Source organism: Protomyctophum bolini, assembly GCF_963924005.1.
Source record: "Protomyctophum bolini genome assembly, chromosome: 6".
In the NCBI taxonomy this organism is placed as follows: Eukaryota; Metazoa; Chordata; class Actinopteri; order Myctophiformes; family Myctophidae; genus Protomyctophum; species Protomyctophum bolini.
The window spans coordinates 13912706-13939680 of record NC_137867.1 but is presented as its reverse complement, the minus strand read 5'-3'; the positions used below and the strand labels follow the sequence as shown (position 1 = coordinate 13939680).

Genomic DNA, 26975 nt, shown 5'->3' with positions numbered 1-26975 from the left:
TTCCTCGATGAAGCTTGCCAGATCGTTTAAATTTCTTCTGACCCCTCTTCTGACTTCCCCTGTCCATTTTCAGCTGTATAATGTGGACAAAGAGTGGGACTGTCAGGGTCGCGACATTCCCAAAACGGCTCGGAAGATAATGCATCCCCGAACGCAGTCCAGTCGTCCCATCTGGGCCTCTCGCCGACTGGTCCGCTCTGAAAAACTCTGAAAAGTCTCCATGACCGGTCTGTGGCACAGAACACAACGCATGCTCTGGCAAGACATTAGACATTTGCATACAACTGCACTGCTTTAATCTGGTGGCCCTGCGTTGGCATGTCATTATGATAAAACTAACCCCGTAAAAATATATTCACCAACGGCAATAATAGACTGTTGCTGCTTGGGAGCTTGTAGATTGGGTATTTTCACCATTCGTCGCGGCACAAAATAATGATCTACTGTAGGGCTTATGTGGTTAAACTGGAGCAATAACGTAGACTGACATAATGTATCTTTGAGACTAATGTCAGTTTTTTTATTGAGTTGGGCTTCCGATCCCATGGGTCATGGTCAGGCTGGGGCTTTTGGCACACATCTCCTGTGGTGTTGATCTCAGACAAGCTGAACCATGGCAAACCACCAGCAGCAGCACCCCAACACACACACACACACACACACACACACACACACACACACACACACACACACACACACACACACACACACACACACACACAGTCACACACACACACACACACACACACACACACACACCTGTGCAAAACGCCATGTCATCTTCATGCTTTTTTCTCTCTCACCTGAGGCTTACAGGCATTAGTGGGGCATGCGTGTTAAGGACATTAACTCACTGATTATATTGAACAGTTTATTCGCAGAGGTGTAGTAGTTATTCATGATGCATGAACGCGTGCGCCTTTGAAGATATGTTGCAAAGCGACAAGCTGAAAGGGAGACTAAATGAAATGGAGACTTGGAGTTTGAGTCAGGTTTGTCAGTGCTGGGCAATTCACCAAACATATATTGAAACCGATATTTAGACCCAATAACTGACTTCATCTTGCTCAGGTTATTCCAATAATCAAGAAGCATTTAGGTTTTTTTTTCTCATGTCAATGAATCAACAAACTAAATATACTAAATTCCTTATAAATGACTGTCTGATTAACCACTTAACACTGTGTATTGTTGTACAATCGTTGTACTTTAAGCTTTAAGATTGTAAATTTATATATATATATATATTTATATACTGTGTATATATATATAAGTAATCGTTCATTAATCGTAATGGAGGCAAACGTGTTACATAATAGAGTAATATTATGGCCCAGCACTATAGGCCCTATTAGGTTCTAGTTGTGTGTTTGTGTTAACCATGCAGCTCAACTTGAGATCCACAGAGACACTCAAAGGTCTTTGAACTTTAGGTCCAGTTTCCTCCCTCTCTCTAATTCCTGCCTGCAGTTCCAGTGACAGAGTTGAACAAAGGGCATAGTGTTGAAATCCATGCTGTCTCTGTTGCCTCTCTGAAATCTTCAAGACAAGGATTTTGTAGCCTCCCTTTTTACATTTTACACTGCCTTTGGCGCTTGCTTCCGTTTACAGGATGTAATGATAGTGTTTGATCCCTGCAACACACCTGGTCTGCATGGAGGTTTGTGGAGGGACGGTAGCTTTTACAAGTACAAGTCCGTCGTAAACACGTGGAGAGAGGTGCGTTTTAGCTGACTCAGATGGCCGTTATGTCGGTCGCACGTGGACAAAATGAACTGCAGTCAGTCAACGAAAAGAATGAAGGAAACAGGGAAAGGGAGACATTGACCTTGGGATGTCCGAAGTGTGTGTATACTGTATGTAGCAGGGTTGCTCAGAGCCTAGACTGGAACTCACCTATGCTTTCTATGGCATAGGCAGCTCCCGGTAGGATCCGCCGGGAGAAACTACACGCAGCTGCAGGACATGAGACTAATTAGAGAGCGAGAGGAGGGTGTGTGTGTACGTGTGTGCATGTGTACGTCGATTTAACAAAGGTGCAGACGATCAGAAATCAGCAGAGAGTGAGCGACGTTCGCGCTACTCTATGCCGAATTGAAGTGGACTCGGACCCAGACTTTTTTTTTTCTCCCTGGAAATAAAAACGTCTGGGTTTCCGAGGCTACTCAGAGCCTGTATCTGAAGACCAAAAGCTCAGAAGATAAGAGAATTGGCTTTAGTGCTACTTGACGGCGCGCAGGACACCCGGGTTTGAATCCCGGGAGTTACATACAGTACTGCATCACAGGTTAAATCCCCCCCCCTCTCTCTCTCTGATCACTGTCAGTCAGGATAACTCACAAATACATTGAAACATTAATTTTATTAATAGTTAAAAGTTAATAAATTGTCAATAACTGTGTAAATAATGAGGTGAGCTTAAATGGACCACATACTGTACACAAGTCACATACTTTAGCTGCACACATGCATATGAACCTCCCGATTATATCTGCTTGAACCAGCTCGCAGGCTGTACTGTACGTGCAGTGTGCATCATCTTTCCTGGCCTGGAAATGCAGTTTCTTATTATTTTATCATTCCTTGTCGTTCCTGTATGGATATGCTAATTGCATTGTCATGCATCAAAGAAGTTAAGGGCGACTTTGAACCTCCCGCAGAATGTTCCCATGCCATCCCACCAGAGTCCAGCTGCTTGCGTCTCCAGCTTGCCGTGCACTATCTGCCATCTGGATCATTGTAATCCACAACAGCCACCACAGCTGCAACACCACAGGCCATATTGTGTCGTGTGCTGTATACAGTATGCATACATTTGTTTCCCCCCACATACAGTCAACGTGCACTTCATATTGTCACTTTCGGGTGGAAACCTTGTATGTACCAAAACTGTTACTTTTCAGATGATGGAAAACATAATAACCTGTGTTCCAATGGGAATGCTTATTATTTAGTTGTTAAACGTAATACTTTTCGTTGGTTGGCCTGGACCGCTGGCCTAGCGCTCCGAGCACCTATAGGCTCCAATGCCTGGCAGCGTGTCGCGTGTTCGAGTCCCGATCCCCACGACCTTTGCTGCGTGTCACTCCCTGTCTGTCTGCCCATTTCCTGTCCATTTACGGTATACTATCAATAAAAGCAGAAGAAGCCCAGAAGATATTGAAACATTTATAAATAATACTTTGCATTGATTAAATACTATAGTAAAACACATCACACATCACTTTCACTTTAAAAATAGCAAAAATAGCAGATCTAGGCTATACGCTCACTGAGCTTTTAGATCGCCTATTTTTGCTACTTTTGTATGACAAAGTATGACATCAAGCCGATTTACAACCTCACCATGCACCCACTGTGATACAACTCTCAGCTGACAACAGCAGGGGTCCAATATGCAACAAACGTCAACAGTGATGTTCTTAAATCCTTAAATCTTAAATCCCAATCCCTCGTTCAAAACTCACATCACAGCTGTCACTCGATCCTGTAGGTTCACACTCTATAACATATGACGAATTAGACCGTTCCTCACCCAGGAATCAGCCCAGCTTCTAATCCAGTCAATAGTCTTGTCAAAACTCGACTATTGTAACTCCCTCCTTACTGGCCTACCGGCATGTGCACTTAAGCCTCTCCAACTGATCCAAAATGCCGCAGCTCGATTGGTCTTCAACCAACCAGCACTTCAGAACTGCAGCATCACTCCCAATCTTCCGCCGTAGTCTGAAAACCCACCTTTTCAGACTCCATCATGGCCCATAGCACTTACCCTACCCCCTTAGATAGCATCTCTGTAGACTTAGATAGCATTTGATACAGACTTATAGCATGTTTGTTATGTAGACAGCACTATAATTGCATTGTATGTAGTCATAGCACGTCATTATACATTATGTATAGCATAGTATAGTTTATATGTATAGTGTCATTATATATAGATATTCCACTGTTACGTTCTTATCTTACGCACGTTTCATGATAAATGCGATGTATTCCCATGCTTTTCTTGTCGCTCTGGATTAAGAGCGTCTGCTAAATGCCTAAATTGCAAATTCACATACTGTACAGACAGAGCACACACACATTCTGTATGGGTGTTTACATACAGTAGTGTACAGACAGAGCACACACACAATCTGTATGGGTGTTCACATAGTGTACAGACAGAGCACACACACAATCTGTATGGGTGTTCACATACAGTAGTGTACAGACAGAGCACACACACAATCTGTATGGGTGTTCACATACAGTAGTGTACAGACAGAGCACACACACATTCTGTATGGGTGTTCACATAGTGTACAGACAGAGCACACACACATTCTGTATGGGTGTTCACATAGTGTACAGACAGAGCACACACACATTCTGTATGGGTGTTCACATAGTGTACAGACAGAGCACACACACATTCTGTATGGGTGTTCACATAGTGTACAGACAGAGCACACACACATTCTGTATGGGTGTTCACATAGTGTACAGACAGAGCACACACACATTCTGTATGGGTGTTCACATAGTGTACAGACAGAGCACACACACATTCTGTATGGGTGTTCACATAGTGTACAGACAGAGCACACACACATTCTGTATGGGTGTTCACATACTGTACCGACAGAGCACACACACATTCTGTATGGGTGTTCACATACTGTACAGACAGAGCACACACACAATCTGCATTGGCGTGCACAAGTTAAAACATCCAGCCTGTGGCCCCAGCGATTGCAAGTCACCATTGTTTGCTATTGTCAGTGAAAAGATTTGGTGTAGAGGAAAAAAGGAGCAGACCAGGTATAGAGCCCTGGGGGTCCCCCAGTCAACTACAGAATAATAAGATTTAAGTGGTTAACCACTACCACTTAAACACCAGCTGATGCATATTGTGAGCTTGCCGATTGGCTATTTTCAGCGAAAGGTTTCCCCACAACAACAGAAAACCGAAATGACGCTAGTACAGAGCTCTGAGGGACTCCACTCGACTATATGGGGTTTAAGTGGTCAATTCAGGCCTATATATGCTGTGGTTTTAATAGTGTTATTATGCCATGATGATGACAATCAACCACATCCAGATGTTTTGAAAAAGCTGCTGCTGCTGGCTCCTTCTCCTGTGCAGCGGTGGATGTTTTTGTTTTAACTTAAAAGTAGAAATACTACAATGTAGAAACGCTCTATTATTTAGACGACCCCCTGCTGTTTTAGTGGCCCACCGTCGGTCTGACGTGATTCTCTGCTTAAAATTAAGTGTGGCTTTTTGCTGCGTAAGCGCAGAGTAAGGGCTTCTTCTCTTGGCTACACGGGCTTACACACTGTAGATCATTTATACAGATCACTGGTTCCTCGAGGTGGGGGGGTCTGGTTCTCAGGAGGGGTCCTCGATGGGGGTTCCCCCAGCTAAATGATTCATAGTTCGGAGCCAATTGATGCCTTACAGGTCTGTAACTATGAGAGAGTGTACACAATGTTTGTACAAAGACAAACATCTACAGTTCACACACCTGTGTTGCACCGCCGATCCCATCCAATATGTCTGTCTTATACTGTAGTGTCTGGGGGGCTTTTGTGAGCAGCACAGACAGTTTTTAAGTTGCTTGATTCAGTGTGTAGACATTTGATATTCATTTCATCTAAAGCCTGAGTAGACATTAAAAAGACCCCAAAAAAGTGAAATATCCCTAATAATCCCTATATAAGTGTTAGGAAGTACCTGGAGATTCACGTCGGTGGAATCAAAATAAGCAGCCCAAAATACTATTATTGTTATGCTATAAATCCACCATGAAAATCAGATTCAGCCTCACTCATTTGTTTCCATAAAGAATGAAAAAAAAAATAGCCTCCCTCTCCTATCCTGCGTTCCACGGAAGAGACACTTTCTCAGCCCGCTCTGGCAGCACTAGAACTATTGACAGCTTAGAGACAGACCGTAGAAGAACTGACCTAAATACAGAGCTGAATCCGACTGTTGCTTTTCACCGCCGGCTTCGCCACATATCGTTGTTGTCGGGCAGAAACCTTGTAGGTATCTCCATCCCCGCTGGACATGTTAATGCCCTACTTCGTCACACTACGGTGTCACACTAAAGTATAGCAAACATGAAACATAGCCGATCTACAAGATGTGCTACTTTGGGATCATTCTGAAAGTGACAGTGAAAGTGGGTTTAGTCTGTCTGTGGGTTTCATAAATGTTGAACTAATGAAAAGTATTAACACGAGCTTGTGACTAAATTATAACTACACATTTTTTTGTCCCTCCATTCCCTAAAAACGTAACAGTTTTAGACATGCAAGCCAAGGTCTCCACCTGACAGCGACGATATACAGTCAAAACTTGGCTTGGGCTGAGTGCGTGTGGTGTTGCATAATCTGTGCTGCCAGCCGAGAGGGCGATGCGCTGCCTGGCCCATCTGCCACTAGTGTCTGCCGTGTTAAACTCTGCAACGTAAACACAAGCCTGATGGGTAATTCATCAGCTAACTGCTATTTCCTCCGTGGCAAAGGCCAGAGCTGAAGCGTGAAGATATGGTGATAATAAACTGTCAATCCAGCAGGCAGGGTATACTCCTCAGCGACTTCTGGTAAAGCTTTAGGGGAAATATATATACGGGCCGATATTGAAGAAAAATGACTAAAAGCAGGCTTATGAGGCTACTGGATGATGTTATAACGTCTGGCTGAGGGCAGTGTGCATCGCCATGATTAAAGTTCTCAGTCGCTGCCACTGATTTCAGTCATTTCAGTCAAACTAGCAGCAGAAAACATGTTCTTTTGCTTACATAAATTGATGTTCAGAGGCATCATCTTGTCTAAAACCCCTAATGGCCTCGGATATTTCATAAAAGATTACATCTTCAATCTTCTTTAACTTAGAAGAATCTTGATACCTAAACATCATCATTCTACATATTGTGATTAGGAAACAGTGCTAGTTTCGAGTACTCCTTTCACACTGCTTCACAGATTGGAAAGATGGCCTAACAGGAATGTTCAGTTGTTTGATTCGTTTTTGCTTTAACTCATTAAAACCGGGAAAGTATCTGTGTCACATTAGATTTGAAGTCTTGAACAAGTGGTATAAGAAATAGCAGATCTACAAGCTCACAGCGCGTCACTCTGCAAGTACATTGATATATATTTCTTTTAATATTGAGGTTTTGAATAATTTATAATTTTTAAACGCAAATCTCTGGCTCAAATTTTTTTCCGATGAGAACAGATGAGAAATGATACGTAGCTTGCGGAGTTAGTTCAGTCAGATATACTCGAGGGGTTTCATGCTGTGCGCAAGGGTGCATACATACTGTATACTTAAGGGGTTAATATGCTGCATTACTATGTGGGTGTATTCAGTGTGTGCAAGACCCACATGTCATTAGCTGATGTGGCAGTCTGCTATATGGTTCCTGGTTGTTATGTGATGTTTGCGCCCACCATGCACCACCCCAGCACCTCCGGTGGGTGGGCTCTGTTATTTATGTTCCCCATGGGGGGTTTTATTGTATATCTATCTCCCTGCTCTTAATGTTTAATGATGGTGTTTGATTTTGCCGAGCAGGGAGAAAATGCAGCAGAGCCGAACAACAAGATAATATATTATATGCACACTCGTATTCTCATTCTATAATAAATATTGGTTAAATCTATTTCCGAGTTGTCTGACCGAACTACCGATTTTGAAAGCATTAGAATCGTCCGCAGGTGGTCTTTATGGGTTAATCCCTGCGTCACTGAGTGGCCTCAACTTTTGGCCTCTGGGGACATAAAGGAGCGCTCTGGACGACACTACACAGCTCCTGCCATATCTGGAGCTACTGTGCAAAGAAAATATCCCCTTTGATTAGAAAAAAGAAAGTGAGCCAGTTCCTCTTTGCAGTGAACTGTAGTGAGGCACAAGACTTGTATTCACTAATAGTTCTTAATGTTCCTTGTTGACTTAGTCGAGGCTCGCCTCGCTTTGCCTGTTGCAGAAGCCTTGACCCCAGAGCTGTGTGAGTATATGGTTTGAGGTGCAGTGGGGGAGGCAGTGGCACACCAGGAAATTCGTCTCTGTCGGGGGGGAAACCTTGTACGTTACTTTTCAGGAAATGGCAAAAAGAGCCTGTGTTCCAATGGATCCAGTGTAGTTATTATTCTGACCTGAGATCAGATTCTAAAAATGTCTTCTATATCCTGACAGTTTTCTGAAAAAGCTAATGTTTCTATGTCAGTCGCTCAAAAACAGCAGACCTACAAGCTCATAGCACGCCACTCGGTGGCGCGCTATGAGCTTGTAGATCTGCTATTTTTCAATAGCTGAAGCATGACATGATGCTAACACCAAAAGGGGTTCCCGCCCAAAATGGGTTAATACCTTTCATCGATGCAATATTCGTAAAACCCACATAAAGACACCTTCCCGAACATTTTTCTCAAAGATTGCAAATATAGCAGATATACAAACTCGGCTTGTATTTTTGCTACTTGTGTGTGACAAAGTATAGGCAATTCATTTGTGAATAAATTATAATTAAAAGTTAAAATATGGAGATACGAGGTTTCGGCCTGACGGCAACGATATGCAAAGCCAAGCCCCATTTCTTCCAAGTCCTCTGCTCGGCAGTGAGGGCCGTCTCAGTGTGTGTACCCGCTGGCTGCTGCTTTTTATTGATATTTATGTGTTTAAACATTTTTAATCATGACCTATATAAACTTAAGAGGAGCCCACATTTTCTGTTGTCGTTACAGGACAGACATTGAGGCCCATTCACCGGCATGGGGTTTTTATTTTAGGTAAAAGTGTAGGCTCCTCACCGCCTTCTCAAAGCAGTAGGTAAATGTTTACTCTGTTTTGGAGAAGCACAAAAAGGCATGATGGAGCCAGATTAAATTCTCATGTTGTATCTCGACGCGGGATGTTTTCTGCACCCTGTCTGACCCTCCTCACATCTCTCTCCGCCCCCATGCCTCCTCTAATCATTTTTGTAATACTGCAAACTAATCCTCCGCCTCCTGCCGTGAGACATTTTCAGTGGAAAGGAGCTTTCCACTGTCTGTCATATTTACTTTTCACTACACTTTGTCATTTTTTAAAATAGGGATTTATTTATTACTTATCACTTGAACATTAGAATCACATTCAGGGACCATGTAGCAGATCTATAGTCCTAAGTGTACTCGCACATTCATGTGTGAGCAATTGCATCTGCATGCCAGTGAAATGAGCAATGTGCATGCCTGGCATACGTCCAGTGTCAAGCTCCATCACCTGCCACTTGCAGTCTAATTGATTGTCCAATGTAACTGATTATGTATTCAGCAATTAACCATTCACGTGACAGATCTGGTCACAGTTCACGCACATAATTATTACGGTCCTATGTGTGCATGTTTGCTTAGTGCGTACAAACCTAGCGTATGACGTCTGCCATAGCTAAGCTTACTCAAATATATCCAAGGATGAATTTGAAACACAATCATGCAAATTCAAAGGGGACAAGATTAAGGACAAGGCGCTTCATTATTATGTTAAATATACCGCTCAACTCTGCTTGTGAACGTATTTGCATAATTCAACAACGTGTTACCGCTTTCGCACCTTGTGCCTAACCTCATGTACATCCTGCATCTGCAGGTCTTATGTGTACATATGTTAGATACTGTATGTTGAACAATTATGGAGTTTACACAAAAAATCTATTTCACCCCTCTTTACACCGGTAAGCCAGCGATGAGACAGTCTTACAATAAATGCAGGGAATCTCAGTACGTACTGTATGTAATCCACGTATCCACGAGAACCGTTTGACCGACAGACTTCAAATAAGGCATTGCGCGTCGCCTACGACTCAAGGCAGTGCAGTGCCCATCGTCCAGTCGGTCGGACAGGCAGTTGTCCAGAATACTCTGGCCGTGGCCCAAATGAGCCAATTGTTTGCCATGGCAACTGCAGTCTATGCTTGATTTGGCAAATTCCCCACTCCTGTCCAATTCAGTTTCCACAGTCAGTTTACACTCTTTACACATTCTCCACTAGAGATGTCCCGATACCGATACCAGCATTGGAACACTGTGGAAGGCAATCTTTGCCAATCAGTGTAGGATCTGAGAAATCCAATAGACTCGTCTTGATCACATGACTACAGAGATCATGTGTACCGATTTGCGTGAGATTTGGATGAAATCTGTGCGACTAACATAAACAATGTGTTTTGCAGAAGTCAGCAAAACACATTGTTTATTTGTGGTGGCGCTATAACCGGCAGACGTGGAGGGATGCAGGGAAAATGTTTTCCCATGGCCTCTAGGGAGTGCACATACATAAGTTGTATACAGATCGATGCAGTTATAGGTAAAAACAGGAATTGGCCTGTTATAGCACTACCGTGAGGCTGATTTGGAAAAAAATTGTGGCATGTCGTCCTCGGCCTAGTGGAAATGTGCGTCTATAATTTCACGGAAATTGCACACTGTGTTTGTGATTTGTGGCATTTTGTTCGAAACGGACCAATGATGTGAGCTTTGGAAGCCAATCAGGATGGAAGACGGGAAATGGTGCAGATCCGTGTTGATCACATGACTATGGAGATAGTGTATACCGAATTGTGTATGAGTAAACTACAGAAATGTGTTTTGCCTAAAGCGGCCTCATGGTGGCGCTATAAAAGGCCGTTGAGGAATATTTCGGGCAGATGTTCGTCGTTGGCATCCAGGAAGTGTGTGCACTTGTGCCACTTGTGCACTTGTGCCAACGGTGCCGGAGATTAGATGGTAACGCTCGGACAGACGGAGGGACGGACGGACACACGGACGGAGTGCAAAACATACTCTCTCCCCATGCCTTCGGCCTGGTGGAGACAATTAGCATGAAACACTATACAACCAAGTTTCAAAGCCCACATTACAGTCATCCCATTACAGAGTTACAGCACAGGACTGAGGCTCTCCCTTTTGGAAAGGTTTCATGAGGACAACCTTTGCCACCAAGTTCTTTGTAGGGGTGCAATTAATAAAAAAAAATTGATGTAATCTATTATAATAAAATGTTTGTGATAATTTAATAAATTAACCGATTAATAAACTATCCATTTTTGGACATGTAATAAAAGGTTAATAAATCAAATGAAAATAGCCCATCTACAAGCTCACAACGTGTCTCACCACAGAGCATTGTGAGCTTGTAGATCTGCTATTTTGCATGAATGTCAACCCCTCAAGAGGGATTCTAGGGCTCAAGTGCTAAAAATAAATAAATACCTATTTCTAAATGTCACAGCGGTATCGGCCATTATGTAGTGGATTTGTACAACCTCACAATGCGCTTATAGATGTGAGCTTGTAGATCAGCTATTATTAGAATATTTAAAGTGGTTGAATGTAAACAAAACAAATCTGTTTTGTGTATTTTATATTTACTTTATCATTGTATAATTAAAGTTAAATGTCACTTTGTGTAGGTAAATTTAGTTTTTGTCCACCTAAAAGTTATTTTGTTTACTCTTTTATTAGTTTGCTAAAATTATAACTTAATTGCTCTCAATGACAAACTTTAATCAAATCAAAGTGTTTTTCAAATTGATCCGAAAATGTTGACTTTTAGACAAAATATTTGTCAAAACGCCGCTAATCGGTCCCAGAGATCTGGCATGTGTCAGGCTGTAGTAACGTAACAAGGCAGCCTAGCAGAGCAGACAATGGCAGGTGTTTGACACAGCCCCAGCTCTCTGGTACCTAAATAGAACCTTTAAAAAAAAAAAAAAAAAAGGGAAAAAAAGGAATCAAGCGTTCTGTGTTCCATCAGTTTCATATCCCTAACATCAGCCCCGGCCAAGCAGACAGAGCTCGTCTGCCAAAGAAAACATATGGGATTCAGCTGAAGGGCTCCAGTTTTTCAAAAACAGTCTCTTTCAGTCTAAACTTCTTAAGGAGGTTGGTATGAACGTGCTTTCGTGAAGAAAAAAAAAGGGGGGTGGGGGGAGTTGAGTGTACTGCGACTTTGAGGGGAAAAAATGAAGAAAAAAAGCCTGGATTGAGCGTGGACACTGCCACCTTTCACCCTCGGTGTTGTTCAAAGGTGTGTTTGCTTTCAGAAACGTGTGCAAACCTTCGTCATCATTACCTGCCATTTTCATCCCCAGCCTTTAAAGGAACTTTAAACACACACATGCACGCACGCACGCACGCGCGCACACACACACACACACACACACACACACACACACACACACACACACACACACACACACACACACACACACACAAACAAGCACATTTCTAATGATTTGTGGGAGCACTGTAGAAGAAGAGTGTATGGGTGGGTACAACATTTTAAAATAGTTAAAGTCTCCCAATTCAGAGAGAGAACATGGAGCCACATTTGGAGATAATTAATATCAAACTGCAGGGCTGTGCAAATACACAAATCACAACGCACACAGTATAGTTGATCAGGATTTAACATGATAAAGAAGCACCTCGTCCTCAATCTTGTCGCCTTTGAATTTGCACGCTTGCGTTTCAAATGCATCCCTGTGTTCGCACACAGTACGGTCCTGTGTCGCGTGGCCTTGATGATACGGTGTGCTTTGACTGCTCACCAATTCTCCTACAGCTCCTGGAGGGAGGGAAGCTCCCTTCTCATTATGCACTCTGCTGACCGGTACTTGACGGTGACGTTGGAGCTATGTTACGCGTTTGTGGCAATGCAGTCATGGGTGTACAGTACAGTCATGAGTATACATACAGTGGATAACGAGAGGACTCAGACTGGTGTGGGGCTCCTGTGTTGAGGGTCAGATGTGATGTAGCCCATTCTAACTACCTGCAGCGGTTTGTAAGGCAAGTCTAGTATCCAGTCGTACATGCAAATCATCCGTTTCACTCATATGGATATGAAGAATCAACTGACTGAGAGAAAACACTAAATGTTTCTGCTGCTGAATTAGTCACATTTTCGCTAGAAACAGACTGTATCAAATATGAGTGACTGACTGTCGTAAACGATACAGAGACACCTCCCTGACAATATCGCAGAGACGGTTTGTTTATTTTTGGACCACAATTCTTATATTTTAAGAGGACCCCATGCAATTCTCCATAGAGAAAAACTTCCATGAACCAGTTGATGAGCGAGTGATGTCAGGACTTCGGCACTCTATTGTGCATAAGCCAGCCCTGTGTTCAGTTTATACATTATTATCACAATGTTATGGCAGTAACAGAGCAATGGTGACGGACAGATACCATTTCAGGGAAAAGTGCATTCACTTGCTGTCTCAGCCATACATGGATTGCTAGATTTGTCATCAGGTCTTCAAATTATCTTTCAGTGGGCCTGGAATATCACTCCCCTCAGAATATCACTCTGATTCCAGTGGGTGATTGCTTGATTGATGAATTTATTAACAGATTGGAGAATTACAGTACATTTCAAGCACAACTCAATACAAAACTGTGGACGACACAAATAAAGTATTACACTTGTTTACATTTACAATTATTATTGGCTCTTTCTAAATGTTAGAATGAACATTTAATTTACTTTACTTTATGTTTCCTTGCGAGGGACGGAACATAATCTTGAATACGGCCTACAAAACTACATTCAGTAAGGTTGAGGCGTTGGCAAGTATAACAATTTTCTCAAAAATGCTCAAAAAAGTCAATTAATCGCCAATTTGGCCACTAATAATAGACTACCGTGTGCATACGTTACTACTAGCACTGAGGAGTTGCACCTGCACTTGATCTAGAATGCATATGTGTCAATTGCAACAGTCTACCATACTTCATTCTCCGGGAAACGTTGCACAACCGATTTTGAGTAATTGGCCAGCATATAGTCTTCAATACCGCAAAGGTCATCCTGGAGATGTGTCTCCCTGAAGACGTGAGATTGGATCAGTTCCAGGACCGTTGTATAGTAGCATGTGTGTGCCTGTGTGTGTGTGAGATAGTAAACACCAAATGATCATGAGCGATGGATCGATACTAACAAGTACCTAATCTCGTTCACAACCTTTTCTCATCTCACAGGGATTAGATGAGAAAAGCCTGGTAACGAACTACTGCTGAAACTGTAAACAGCCTGGGGGTAGAACTTCCATCATTAATATGTACCTAACACTTCTAGAAAAAGAAGAATAAACCTACACAGTCATCTGCTTCAATGTCATTTATTGATGACGTTTCGAGCTAGGGCTCTTCATCGGGTCAAAAGATTTCTGTATACAGCATCAACTGCTTCCTTCCTTGGTTCGGTGCTTTCTGTACTTCTGTGCTTAGACCCTTTCAGTCTCTGTTCTTCTCGCTCGTTTGATGGGGGGGGGGAGGGGCAGAACACCATCAAACAGAACACCATCAAACACATGTTTGGTCAAACCATGTGACTCCCATTGGAAAAGCATTTTGTGTGGCAAACGAACGTTCTGTGCTTCATGCTCAATGCTTTTCCAATGGAAGTCACGTGGTTTGAACAAACATTTGTGTTTGATTGCTCCCCTCCCCCCATCAAACACAAGTGTTTGGTCAAACCATGTTACTTCCATTGGAAAAGCATTGAGGCGGCCGTGAAACACAGACAGAACATTTTGTGTGTGTGTATGAGGCCTAAGAAAACATAGATTTTATGTTGTGAGCGGAGTCACCCAGGGATTTGTACTTGACAATAATAGCAATTTCCCACAGTAGGGATGCTAGGGTGGCTAAGAACAGAAATATCCAACTCCATGGTGTATCAAAACCTAAATCCCAACCTAGTTTGTGTCTGCTAATATGCTAATGCCTTGACATACCGGTATGTGTCATAATATTCAAGTTTATCCAATTATTACTAGTATGTCATCCTGTGTGCAACAGAACCCCTTAAAAGGCCAATACTTTTTTATTTGCATTAGTGGTTTAGGGCAGGAGCTTAAATCATTGGACCTGTTCAAGACAGGGCCTATATTTGCTGCACTGTGAGACCATAGACAATTTAGCTTGTGCCTGGAGTAACGTATACCTTGCACCCACCTCCTACAAGCTCGTAGCGCGCCACCGAGTGGCGCGCTACGAGCTTGTAGGTCTGCTATTTTTGAAAAATCGAAGAGCGACTGACGTAGAAGACATTTTTAGAATCTGATCTCAGGTCAGAATGGAAAACTGTCATTTTTTTAATCTGATCTCAGGTCAGAATGGGTTAACTTCAAGCGCAGACTTCCACGGTTTCAGGCGTGCCACTGTTGCAGCGTGCCGATCTTTGGCAGAATTAAAAGTCCACAAGAACCGACGCAGATCAAGATAACAAAGACAGATGAGCTGGAAGTTATTCACAAATTAGAGGCTCCGCCTCGCCAGACTGCCATGATGAAGGAGCTCAGGTTCCTCTAGGGCTGGGCCATAATATCTCAAATACCTCAATCATATATACAGTATGATGATAATACAATTTCATTCAGGACAACTCAAGAAGGATAGTACCGGAAGTACTTAAGTACTTATGTTCATAATTGTGCTGGGTTGTATGCAAGTTTGTAACCTATAAGTCTAGACAGTTTATGTAATATAAACAATGCAAACCTGCAGCCTGTCTACTGTGTGTTGGCACGTTTCTCAAGCAGAGAGCAATTAAAAAACATAGCAAAAGTGTAACAATTTCTTTGTTGTCCCAGGCTTAAATATTCCCTTCATTATGAATGTAGACATTTATTGATATATATTTTTACATGCAGGCGGACACATTCAAATCATACATTATATGTGCAAATTGTGCATGCATGTATATAAAGTCCACCCTCACTCCTAAGGAATAGGGCTCCCCGAAAGCCAGAGTGCATTACTCAAACGCTATGGAGGAGCAATACCAGAACTAATCCATAATTCCTGCCAGGTTGCATGAGAGAGAGCCCCATACTGACATGCAGTCAGCATGGGCTGGATCTACGGAAGCTTCCTGCTCTGCAGGTGTGAGATGAATGCAAACAAAGATAAGATGAGATAGGGAGGGTTTCCAGCAAAGAAGCTTAAGTTGAGAAATTGGATATGTGGCTGTGTGCATCGGGGCCAGCCAATGCTTTCTTGAGGGTAAGCGTAATTTTATTTGCTGGCTGCTGAGATGCAGTGAGAAGTACACGAGTAGGTCAGCATGGCTTATTGTTAGAGTCGGCCGAGCAACAAAGATCATTTCTCAATAAAGGTGCTTAGACCAGGAGATGGAGTGCTGAGCTGGAGCACCACACCTGCTTAACCTGGCACTCTACCGACTGAGCCACCGAGAGAGAGAGAGACAGACAGACAGACAGACAGACAGACATACAGACAGACATCTAATTCATTTTGATTAAGTCATTGTTTTATTCCATTAATTTGACCATAACTGCACGGCTGGCAAAGGTTAGCCTAGTTTATTCTGTGTATGAATTCGAGTATACGGTTTAACTTCACTAAGCTTGTCTAATCTTGTTTTAACAGCTTTCAACAGCTTTCATCTAATAGGCTACTGAAAGTGTACATTTCCATGCCTCTCTCCATGGTGCCAGCTGCCAGATGTACATACTGTATATCCTGTGGTTAGTATAGTGTGTGGTCTGTGGTCAGTAGATATCGGCATACTGTACGTATCAGAGATCTGATATGTATGCTGACATCTAGATAGAGCGTGGCAGTCTCGCCCCCTTTCAGAGCGACGAGAGCCCAGGAAATAATTCCCCATTCATTTGTCCCATAGACGTTTAAAAAAGTATTTGTGTAAAGACGTTTATGCCGCGGACAGAGCCAACTCTTGTTGTGACAATAATAATAATAATAATAATAAACACAATGTTTTGGGCCGAATATTTAGTAAGAAAAATCTGCCCAAAACATTGTCTTTATTGTCATGAGTTGTCACATCAAATTTTGTCCCTGTGCAAAGGTCTTTGAATAAATACTTTTTGAAAAATCTATGGGGGAAATGAACGGGAAATTATTTCCTGGGCCCTCGTTGGGGGGGCGGGACTGCGACGCTCTATTCAGTGGATGGGATAAAACTGGGTGGAAGCAATTGATAAGTCATTTAAGCAAACATTAAAAGTCCATAGACTTGGCTCAGTTGGCGCTGTTTTTGTCTGGCTTTTTTGTCTAAGCCCATTCGATTCATTTAGATCAGTGCTTCTCAAACCTTTTCATGTCAAGGACCCCCAAATTGTTAGTCCATGGACCCCATTTCAAAAGATATTCCAGAGACCCAAGCCTGTTTTACTCCCCTTGTTGTATCAGTACAGGCAGGTTGAAATCTCTGTGTTGATTTCACCATGATGATGATGATGAAGATCTGTTGCAAACAATGTTTGGGGGAGTTTTCACTCCATCTGAGCCTGTGGGAGTTGGGAATGAGTTGGGAATGAGTGTGTTTGTGTGTGTGTGTGTGTGTGTGTGTGGCTTGGCTGCAGAGCACCATATGTGCACACTCCCTCCCTCCAGTGCACACAGGATATCAGTGAGGCCATGGCTAGGTATCCAGGCCCCTGCACTGCGCTGGATGGACTCTGGCTTTGAACACATTCCACCCCAGTGCTCTGAGAGGCAGCTCTGTGTACATGCATGCACGTGTGTGTGTGTGTGTGTGTGTGTGTTCGTGCACGCACTCACGCACGCACGCACGCACGCACGCACGCACGCACGCACGCACGCACGCACGCACGCGCGCGCGCACGCACGCACGCGCGCGCGCACACACACACACACACACACACACACACACACACACACACACACACAGGCTCAACCTTCTATCTGCCAACACATCTCACAGAATCATGCTAATGCCTGACAGTTAAACATTAGAACGTGGATGTTCAGCTTTAAGTGTGCCTCGGGTTCCTCGTGAGCTCGGTTTCTGTCTCTGCCTGTGTTCCACAAAGTGCATTGAGTCTGTATAGAGCCCAATTGAGAGGATCATTCAAATTTGCATTTAATTTAAATATAATAATGCACTACCAATGGCCATGAAAAGAGTTCGTTACAAGTTTAGCATTTGTGCCAAATAGTGGGTGTTGCCTGGTCTGCCTGTCAATCAATGTATGACGATAAGAGCGCCCCTCACTTCACACAAGTGTGATTTTTGAGGGGCCAATGCACAAAATCTCTCTTCTGGGGGTCCATTGCACAAAATCTTTTCAAATTAGAGGGGGGCCTCACCGTCTGTTGTCAAATAGATATTAATTTGGGGGGTCCTTGACATAAACATGTCTGAGAAACAACAGCCATAATATAGCTCACCCAGTGCCTCTCTGTGTGTTGGCCCTGCAGGCTGGGATGATCCGGACAGACTCTGACGAGTACTTCATCGAGCCTCTGGAGAGAGGAACCCAGGAGCAGGAGGACCACGGCAGGGTCCACGTCGTCTACCGGAGGTCGGCCCTGCTCAAAAGCCCCTCCGACATCTCCCAGGACTACCAGCCACCAGGTAGGCTGCAACCACAAACCAGGTCCCACCCCAACCGTCCAGAACCAGAGCATTATTATTATTGTCTCCACCAGGCCGAAGGCTGGGGAGAGAGTATGTTTTGCCCTCCGTCCGTCCGTGTGTGTGTGTGTGTGTGTGTGTGTGTGTGCGTCCGTCTGTCCGTCCGTCCGTCTGTCCGTCCGTCCGTCCGTTAACAGCTAATCTCCGGCACCGTTAACCCAGTCGACACACTCCCTAGATGCCAACGATGAACCTCTGCCCCAAATTTTCCAGAACGGCCTGTTATAGCGCCACCATGAGGCAGCCTTTCACCATTTTTACCTGTAACTGCACCGATCTACATGAAACGTTGCATGCACACTCCCTAGAGGCCAAGGACAAACCATACCGACCATAACAGACCATACCACTACATCCCGACACTCAGGACAGATATTGCTGCATGCACTGTTGCACACACCCTCTTTATTTGTTTCTATTTAAAAACTTAATTCGAGTCACGATGAAGGAATGAGTTGAAATGCCACCGGCACCTAGTATGTGCGCCATGCGTAATGCTGCGGCCCCAATGTTATGGTCTTCGCTCGTAGCATTTTATTGAAGAATAATTGAATCTGGTGTGATACAGCGAATGAAAGCAAACTCCCCAAGGATTATGGAGATGTTTTCATTTTAAAAAAAGGTTGAGAATTGAGCGAACAATGACCAGTTCAAATCTCAACGTTTTACCAAAGAGCTCTGAGACCTCAGAGCTCAGAGACCGCTGTTGCCATGTCTCATAGAAACAAGTAAATAGGTCTATAAAAATAATCCCAAAAGAAGCGCATATAACAGGGGTCTGCAACCTATTTCAAATGAAGTGCCATGTTTTTATTTTGTAGAGTTTTCATCAACATATTTTGATTGTCCACAAATATAAAGTTCTTCCTTATTTTTAAATATTTTCTTGCACATTGTTATAATGATCATTATAAATATATATCCCCCTGCAGTCAGAGTTCATAGTTTTAATGAATGTATAGAATGAGCTGTGCAGAATGTTATTTGACTATTGATGTTTAAACCGACAATACTCACAATGTCACAATGTTACACGTCGCAATGTGATGCATTGTGAGCTGGTAGATCTGCTATTTTCAAAAGGAATCTTGGAAAAAAGGAGTTTGTGGAATATTTTTGAAACATTTTATTGAAACATTTAAAAACACAAATCTATCATGGGGGTCACTGGCCCAAAATATTTTTGGATTAGCCGTCCTTATTTGGGCAAATGCATTCATCTGGGGGTCCTTGACATGGGAATGTTGCTGTGTGAGGATCACTGGTTTAAACAACATTAGGAGAAAAGCCCAAATAAGCACTTTAGAAACAAGAAAAGCAACCACAACACATATTTACAAGCAACTTTACAGAAAAAGAAGCCCAAAGTCGCTTATAATAAACAGACATGGCAACACTCCAGAGCAGCGCACAGAGCCGCAAACAGTGCTTTTTGCATTTAAGAGGTGGTCAGACCCAGGTGGAATCGTTATGCGCCGAGTGTTTTTAGGTCAAGGGGCTTAATAGCAGAATGTGAATAAAATTAACATATGGACACACACACCCCCAATGCTAAAATATTGAGGAACGTGGTATGCCATTATGTGTGTGCGTTCAAAACGGCTTCCATAATACGAAAGGGCGCAGAGCGAGGCCAAATTCTGTATTACCGCAAGGGTTTAGTCATACCATATAACGTTCAAAATGGGGCTCTCAGACTTGAGAGGTTACCGTTAGTGGGTGACCGTTCCTATTTCAGTGATAGCTGTTAGGTGAAGAGGTGTTGTTGTACCGTGTAGGTCGGCTTGTGGCGGAGGTCGCTCGGTCATTAATGATTTTGCGGACACTCACAGTAGCACTAAAAGACTTTGAAATGCCAAGCTCCTGTGAGTCCAGACAACAAGTGCCTGAGAGTCTTTTTAATGGACAGTACACTGAGAAGACAGGAACGGCACAGCCTTTGATTTGATCAATAGAACCCAAGAGTGGGATGACCAATGGAAACAAACGGGGATGTCAAATGTCAATCAATCCCTGTAGCTGTGAGGAACTAGCTGTGAGGAACCATTTGTTCAGGAACAAATGGTTTAGGCCTGGGAAGATGCAGCTTATTATGAGGTTTGCACAACCTGCCAATGCATTTGGGGCATTATGCAACCCCATCTGAAGTACCATCAGAAACCTGGTATCGTCCAGGTTTTTTTAAATACATTATTTCTAACTTTTATACTTCATCACGTGGCAGTGTCATACAAAAGTAGCAAGAATAGCCCATCTACAAGCTCACAATGTGTTGCGATGGGAAACCTTTCCCTCATAGGAATTATATTGTAAATAAATGCTTTTCATAGGCTTTTCTTTATTTTTCAACTTTGAACATTTCCAGTACCCGGCTAATGAGCACCCAACAGATCAAACCACACTGACCCTCGATTAGAGGTTACCGTTAGTGGGCGATTAAGCAAGGCTCCAATCTTCTGCTAACCATATTTGTTTAAAAAAAAATCGATAAATCCCCCTCCCCCTAATACTTCAACCAGTAAAGATAATTAATATCTATTGTTCTCCATCCCAAACTCTATTTTAATGGCCACGCTGATGTTACTGTATATGCACACATTCATGTACACGTGTGTGTTGGTTATATTGAGTATAGCACGGTGCACTTGGAAGCTTATGTCAGCGTTGCCTTGGCTGCTCTTCCTGTGAGGAGGTTAGGTAAGTCAACAAACTGTGTGAATGGGCTTCTCAGGAAGAGAGAGGAGTGGGCAGCAGTGATGGTGTGTGTGTGTGTGTGTGTGTGTGTGTGTGTGTGTGTGTGTGTGTGTGTGTGTGTGTGTGTGTGTGTGTGTGTGTGTGTGTGTGTGTGTGTGTGTGTGTGTGTGTGTGTGTGTGTGTGTGTGTGTGTGTGTGTGTGTGTGTGTGTGTGTGTGTGTGTGTGTGTGGGGTAAGAGAACGTGTTACCACTATTCTATTACAATCCCCTTGAACTCTGCAAACTGTGGATGGATGGAGCAGTGGATCTACAAGTTCACAGTGTGTTGCATTGCGATGCATTGTGAGCTTGTAATGAGGTCGTAATGTAAATTATATACTGTATAGGCCTGAAGTGGTTAATGTATGTTTTGTAATAATAATCAAAATCTACAAGGAAACTAGTAACTAAAGCTTTCAAATAATGAGTAAAAGTACAAATATTTGGATCTGAGATGTAGTGGAGTCAAAGTAAAAGTACTGGAAATTGTAATTATTCATAGTTAGTTATACTTCACACCAGTGGGATGGAGCACGGTCGGCAGCATGCGTGGCCTATTGTTTGTGGCAGAGAGAGGAGCTTTGTGTGTGTGGGTGGAATGGCTGGCTGGCTGGCTGGGTCTGTCCGAGCACGAAAATAGCGTTTGGTTGGTTTTCACAACCAAGTGTCACTGTTGCGCAGCCTAACTCGGTTTCGGGAGCGCGCCCCCGGTGACGCCCACACAGAGTTGCACCGCTTATTTCACACGGGTGTGGTTTTCCAAAATCTTCAATATTTTCTAAACATTGTCTAAATAAATAGCAGAACTATACATAGCAGAAGTACAAACTCACACCACGTCACTTTGTGTTGTGTCTCCAGACTCCACTTCGAGCTCCACTGCTCTAACATACTGTAGCAATGTTTTCTTGGTTCAGCAGTTACAGTATTTCACGCATAAGCGCTGCCATCGTCGATGCTAATGCGTGACGCAGCGCGCTCGGCACCTTTTCTCCTTCACTTTAACATTCACTTAGTGAAAATGAAAATGCGTTTTGCTAATACGCATTGCTTGGATAATCCACCATGCATTTTGATCACAAAGTGACCTGCCTTTTGACAGCGAGGGTAAGGACAAGTTATGTCTCAAGGTTACCTCGTTTCCATCTCTGTGGGAAGCGCGTCGTTCTTAAATAAATAACAACAATTCCTTGCGTGGCAATAGGGTTTTGCACTGGTCCAGTGTGTGTGTGTGTGTGTGTGTGTGTGTGCGCGTGTGTGCGTGTGCGCGTGCTTGCGTGCAACATTTTGATGTTCTCTCATCCTGGGTACAAAGAAAGGTATAGCAGCCGGTTGTTCCTTTACGTCTACTGTACAGAAATGCATTTGGACACAGCCAGTCAAGGTCACCTCGCCTCCCTCTCTGTGGGAATCACGTCTGTTCTGGTCCTCACGCATAACAAAAGCTTATCCGACTGTTTATGTGAGACAAACAATCAATCGCTTTTTATTTAATTATTGGGCTTTGCAATGCAGTTTGTAGAAAGGGCGACGGTACCGTTTGCTATCTTAAATAAACGTGAACTTTCTTGTGTTTTCCAATTAAACATGTTTCTGTGATACTGGACTCCCGAGACAACAAATAGGATTCCCAGGATTACAACAGGCAAAAGTGCTAATAATCACACATAACTGTTTCTTTACAGAGTTCAGCTAGATTAACTTAATTTTTTATTTTAATGCCCTTAAATGCCCTTTTTGATCAGACGTGAAGTAGAAAAAAAAAAAGGGAAAAACGTTTCTTCCTTCCAGACCATTATTTCTGTGCAGAGCTCCAACTTTGAAAAGTTTGCCACTTCACTGTTGGCTGAACTGTATGAGCTGCTAGTTACCAGATACCACATGATTCACTCTGTTATTTTCTGTTTGCCTCTTGTGTTAATAATTACCATATTCTTAAATTAAACCACGGATTCAGTTACACTTCAGTGACTCCCACAGCCTTGGGTAACAAACACCTAAAAACCATTAACATCTGGAAGGAAATTGCATGTATTATTGTGTTATTTCAGCATATTTGATCAGGCTTGAATAGTGCATAGAAAGGCCAGCGAGTAAATTACATTTAAAATTACGTTTAAAATTGTAAATGGACTGGGGGCACGGTGGCACAGTTGGTAGTGCTGTCGCCTCACAGCTAGAAGGTCCTGCGTTTGATTCCTGCTGGGGACGCTGGGGGCGTGTTCTCTCCTCCGCGGCAACAGTGCCCATACCCGAGGCGGGGTTGGCGAAAGGGTCTTTCTGTGTGGAGTTTGCATGTTCTCCCCGTGTCCCCTATAGGGTAGGTCCCCGCCTGATGGAGGGGAAAGGAACTGGTCGGAAATAACGTGTTCCTTCCACACGCTACGTCCGGGCCAGGTTGGCAGAGGAAGTGTAGCGCCCAGGATTACCATTAGATAATTGACACTGGGTGAAAAAAAGGGTTGCAAAAACATGGGATAAAAAATATTTTAAAAAAAAGTGAATGGACTCAATGTAGATTCAACATGTGACTTGTTATATTTATGGCAGACATAAGTATATTTAAAAATCATCAAGCTAGTGATGCTACTTTTGTATTGTAACATGACCAACACCAACATTCAACTCACTATATTGCTTGGACACAGTTATCACATAGAAGAGATACATCAGTAACAATGAGTTGGAGCATGGATACTTTGGCATGAATCCTCCATGCCATGGTCCCAGGGATGTTTGCACTGGGCAGAGTAGTGCAAGGCAGCAAGAGTGAGTCCGGGAAACAAATAATGGAAAATGTGCTAGGAATGACAAGGAACCGGTGGGCGTCTTCCTTTGCCAATAGCACAAACCCCAAATTGACATCTCAGTCTGGAAGCTATTTTTTTCTTCATTGTCTGTTTAATGGATGAGAGACAAGATAGTTAGATAGTAGTTTAAAAAGTACAAGAGCAGCAGACGTTTCTAGGGATAAAGTGTTGTCTTGTTCTTGAGGGAAGATTTCTTCAAAACGTCTGGCTGTTATCTCTCATGGGGTGGATTCAAATGGAATAGAATCACACTGCTAATTGAGTGTGTGACAGTGTGGAAATGAGAATAACAGCATGGCCCATGTACAGTACATGCCACCACCTGTCTCCCCCCATCAACTACCTCACACATTCAACCACACTCATAACTTTACACAGGGTTTCTTACATGTTGTATAAAGTATTGTTTTGACTTGCAATATTGACTTGTAATAACTTTTAACTTTAACCAAATCCACATATCCCCCACCAAATCAGTTGAAAGAATATATGACAATACCTATGAATTGCACATGCATAGCATCACAAATAACATTATGACAAATACTTGTCTGAACATTTATTAGTTACGCAGTGTAGTTATTAGAAAAGCACACATATATTTTCTTCATAAGGAAAACATAATTATTTGGCTGCATTCATCATCATGTCCATATACACAGTTAAATAAACAGCCATTGAAGAAAAATAAAGTTAGTGCTCTTTACTTTAGTTCTCTTTTCTAGTTCACTGGTGAATTGTACATGAATATCACTTATGTTACTATAGGGCTTGAAGGTACATACTTAATACAGTTTACGTTTACATGACAAAAACTCAACATTGCACAATCTAACAAACATGTCGTCCCTATTTTGAGCATGGCAATGTAGGCAAAGAACAAACAAAAAATATTTAATAGCCAATCTACAATGTGTCCAATTGTGACATGTGAGCTTGCACATTGGCTTTTTTCGCCACCATCGCATGGCTAAGGTGGTGATTAAGTGGTTAATTGATTTATATGCTACAATCTTCTTGAGCATTTAGTTTGGTTACATATGTATCTAGGAGGTATTCTACAGAGAATTCCAGAAATTTGAGTCTGGAAACGTATGGATTTATAAAATGGAAAATGTGTAGGAACCCTGTTTACAGAGATCCCTTCTGATCTCTGACAACCTTTTTCATCTTAACTCTTTGTGTTTTTTTTTATATATTTTTATTAACCCATTCTGACCTGGCACCCATTTTGGTGTTAGCATCATTTTATGCTTTACCTATTGAAAAATAGCAGATCTACAAGCTCATATCGCGCCACCGAGTGGCGCGATACGAGCTTGTAGGTCTGCTATTTTTGAAAAATTCGAAGAGCGACTGACATTTTTAGAATCTGATCTCAGGTCAGAATGGGTTCATCAGACCAGTGTGTGTCCCGTGGAAACCTCGTATGAATCTGATCTCAGGTCAGAATGGGTTAAGGCCCTACTTGATCATACTACAGCGTTACACAAAAGCATCAAAAGTAGCAGATCCACAAGCTTAAATGCGGCAGGCCACAAAGCAATACGGGTTGAGCTTGTGCTACTCTAGCTGTTTTTGCATTTGAATCCTGAAAAGTAACAGTTTTGGACTTGACAGATGATACAGGTTTTTTCACTTTTGCACATGGCAGGGCTTTACCGAATTGTATGCAGCTTAACGCTTCATTCATAACGTTGACATTCAAAATGCTAGTGGATGCAGCATACAACTTGTCGATGCAGAACCTCCTCTTCCACTTCTTCACCTCCATAAGGAGGTACTAATGCAGGCAGGTGCCTCCAAGTGTACTTAAGGAAAAAAATACCCTCCCCAACAAAAGCACAAGTGTGTGATGGCCGTCAGAATGCTAACCCTTCGTTGGATTCTGTTTGGATTTCACAATTAGTTAACAAACTGTAAAACAATTCACAGGTATATTCAAATAAATTAGTCTAAACCCCTCGTTTCCACCATCCCAACTTGATGACACGTTTACACAGTGGAAGGGCTTGGGTATACTATACACACTTGTGGTGATTTATATATAGGTGAAACATTTGCCTCATTTTCTCAATTGCGACAAATGTATTGCAATAGAATTGCAAACCTTCACAGCTTCGGCCTTTGCCCTCGGATACAGAGATATTGGATTAAGATATTTTGAGACATTCTCTGATATTTTGAATATTCATATTGACCCCGATCCTGTACTAATTATTCTGGGTTTGTCAGACTCCATTTCTATGTTGACGAGAGCACATATCTCATTATGGTCTGATTACAGCAAAAAATAAAAATAAAAATGTCACACTGGAAAAAGGAGGAGGCTCCTACATTTAAACATTGACTAAATGAAATGACTAGTACACTTCACCTTGAGAGAATACGGTACTTCTTGAAAAACAGAGATTTTCTAATTTGCTAAGGTTTGGCCCCTTGTCCGTTATTGAGTAGAAGCACTTACTACCACTGATGTGGTGTATATCATCATCATTTCAGATGTTATTGTTTTCCATGACAGTATTTCATCATACTATAATAATTTACAGCTTGTAGAGTAGATGAGCTTGTAGATCAGCTACTGTATTTTTTTTATCGCGTATTGATTATATTTTTGGTTAATTGCCCAGCCAGCCCTAGTACTCAGCACAAATGATTGAAACTGTCAGATAGTGTCAAGAGAAAGAAAAAAAAGGAAAGAAAAATACGGTAATTGAGCTTTGGAAAAAACATGCTGATGTGCCAGATTGGGCTTGTGTTTCAACACTGCTAAGGGGGGACGGGACAGACAGACAGACAGACAGACAGACAGACAGACAGACAGACAGAGTGACACACACACAGACAGACAGACAGAGGTGGGGGTGTAGTGGGGGACGGGTTGATTTATATATTGTCACACAGATGTGCTAAGCAGAATGGAGCACTGCCACAACGAGGAGGAATTTGG

The 26975-nt window shown here is 42.6% G+C and overlaps 1 protein-coding gene across 2 annotated transcripts in view; it reads left to right on the top strand.

The window, feature by feature from the left end:
• adamts3 (ADAM metallopeptidase with thrombospondin type 1 motif, 3) overlaps positions 1 to 26975 on the top strand; it is a 177578-nt gene that overhangs the window by 53868 nt on the left and 96735 nt on the right. For both annotated transcript variants that reach the window (XM_080766756.1, XM_080766755.1), the window contains exon 4: positions 18262 to 18418. In XM_080766756.1, the coding sequence (XP_080622882.1) occupies positions 18262 to 18418 (157 nt within the window). The remainder of the gene's footprint in view (positions 1 to 18261; positions 18419 to 26975) is intronic.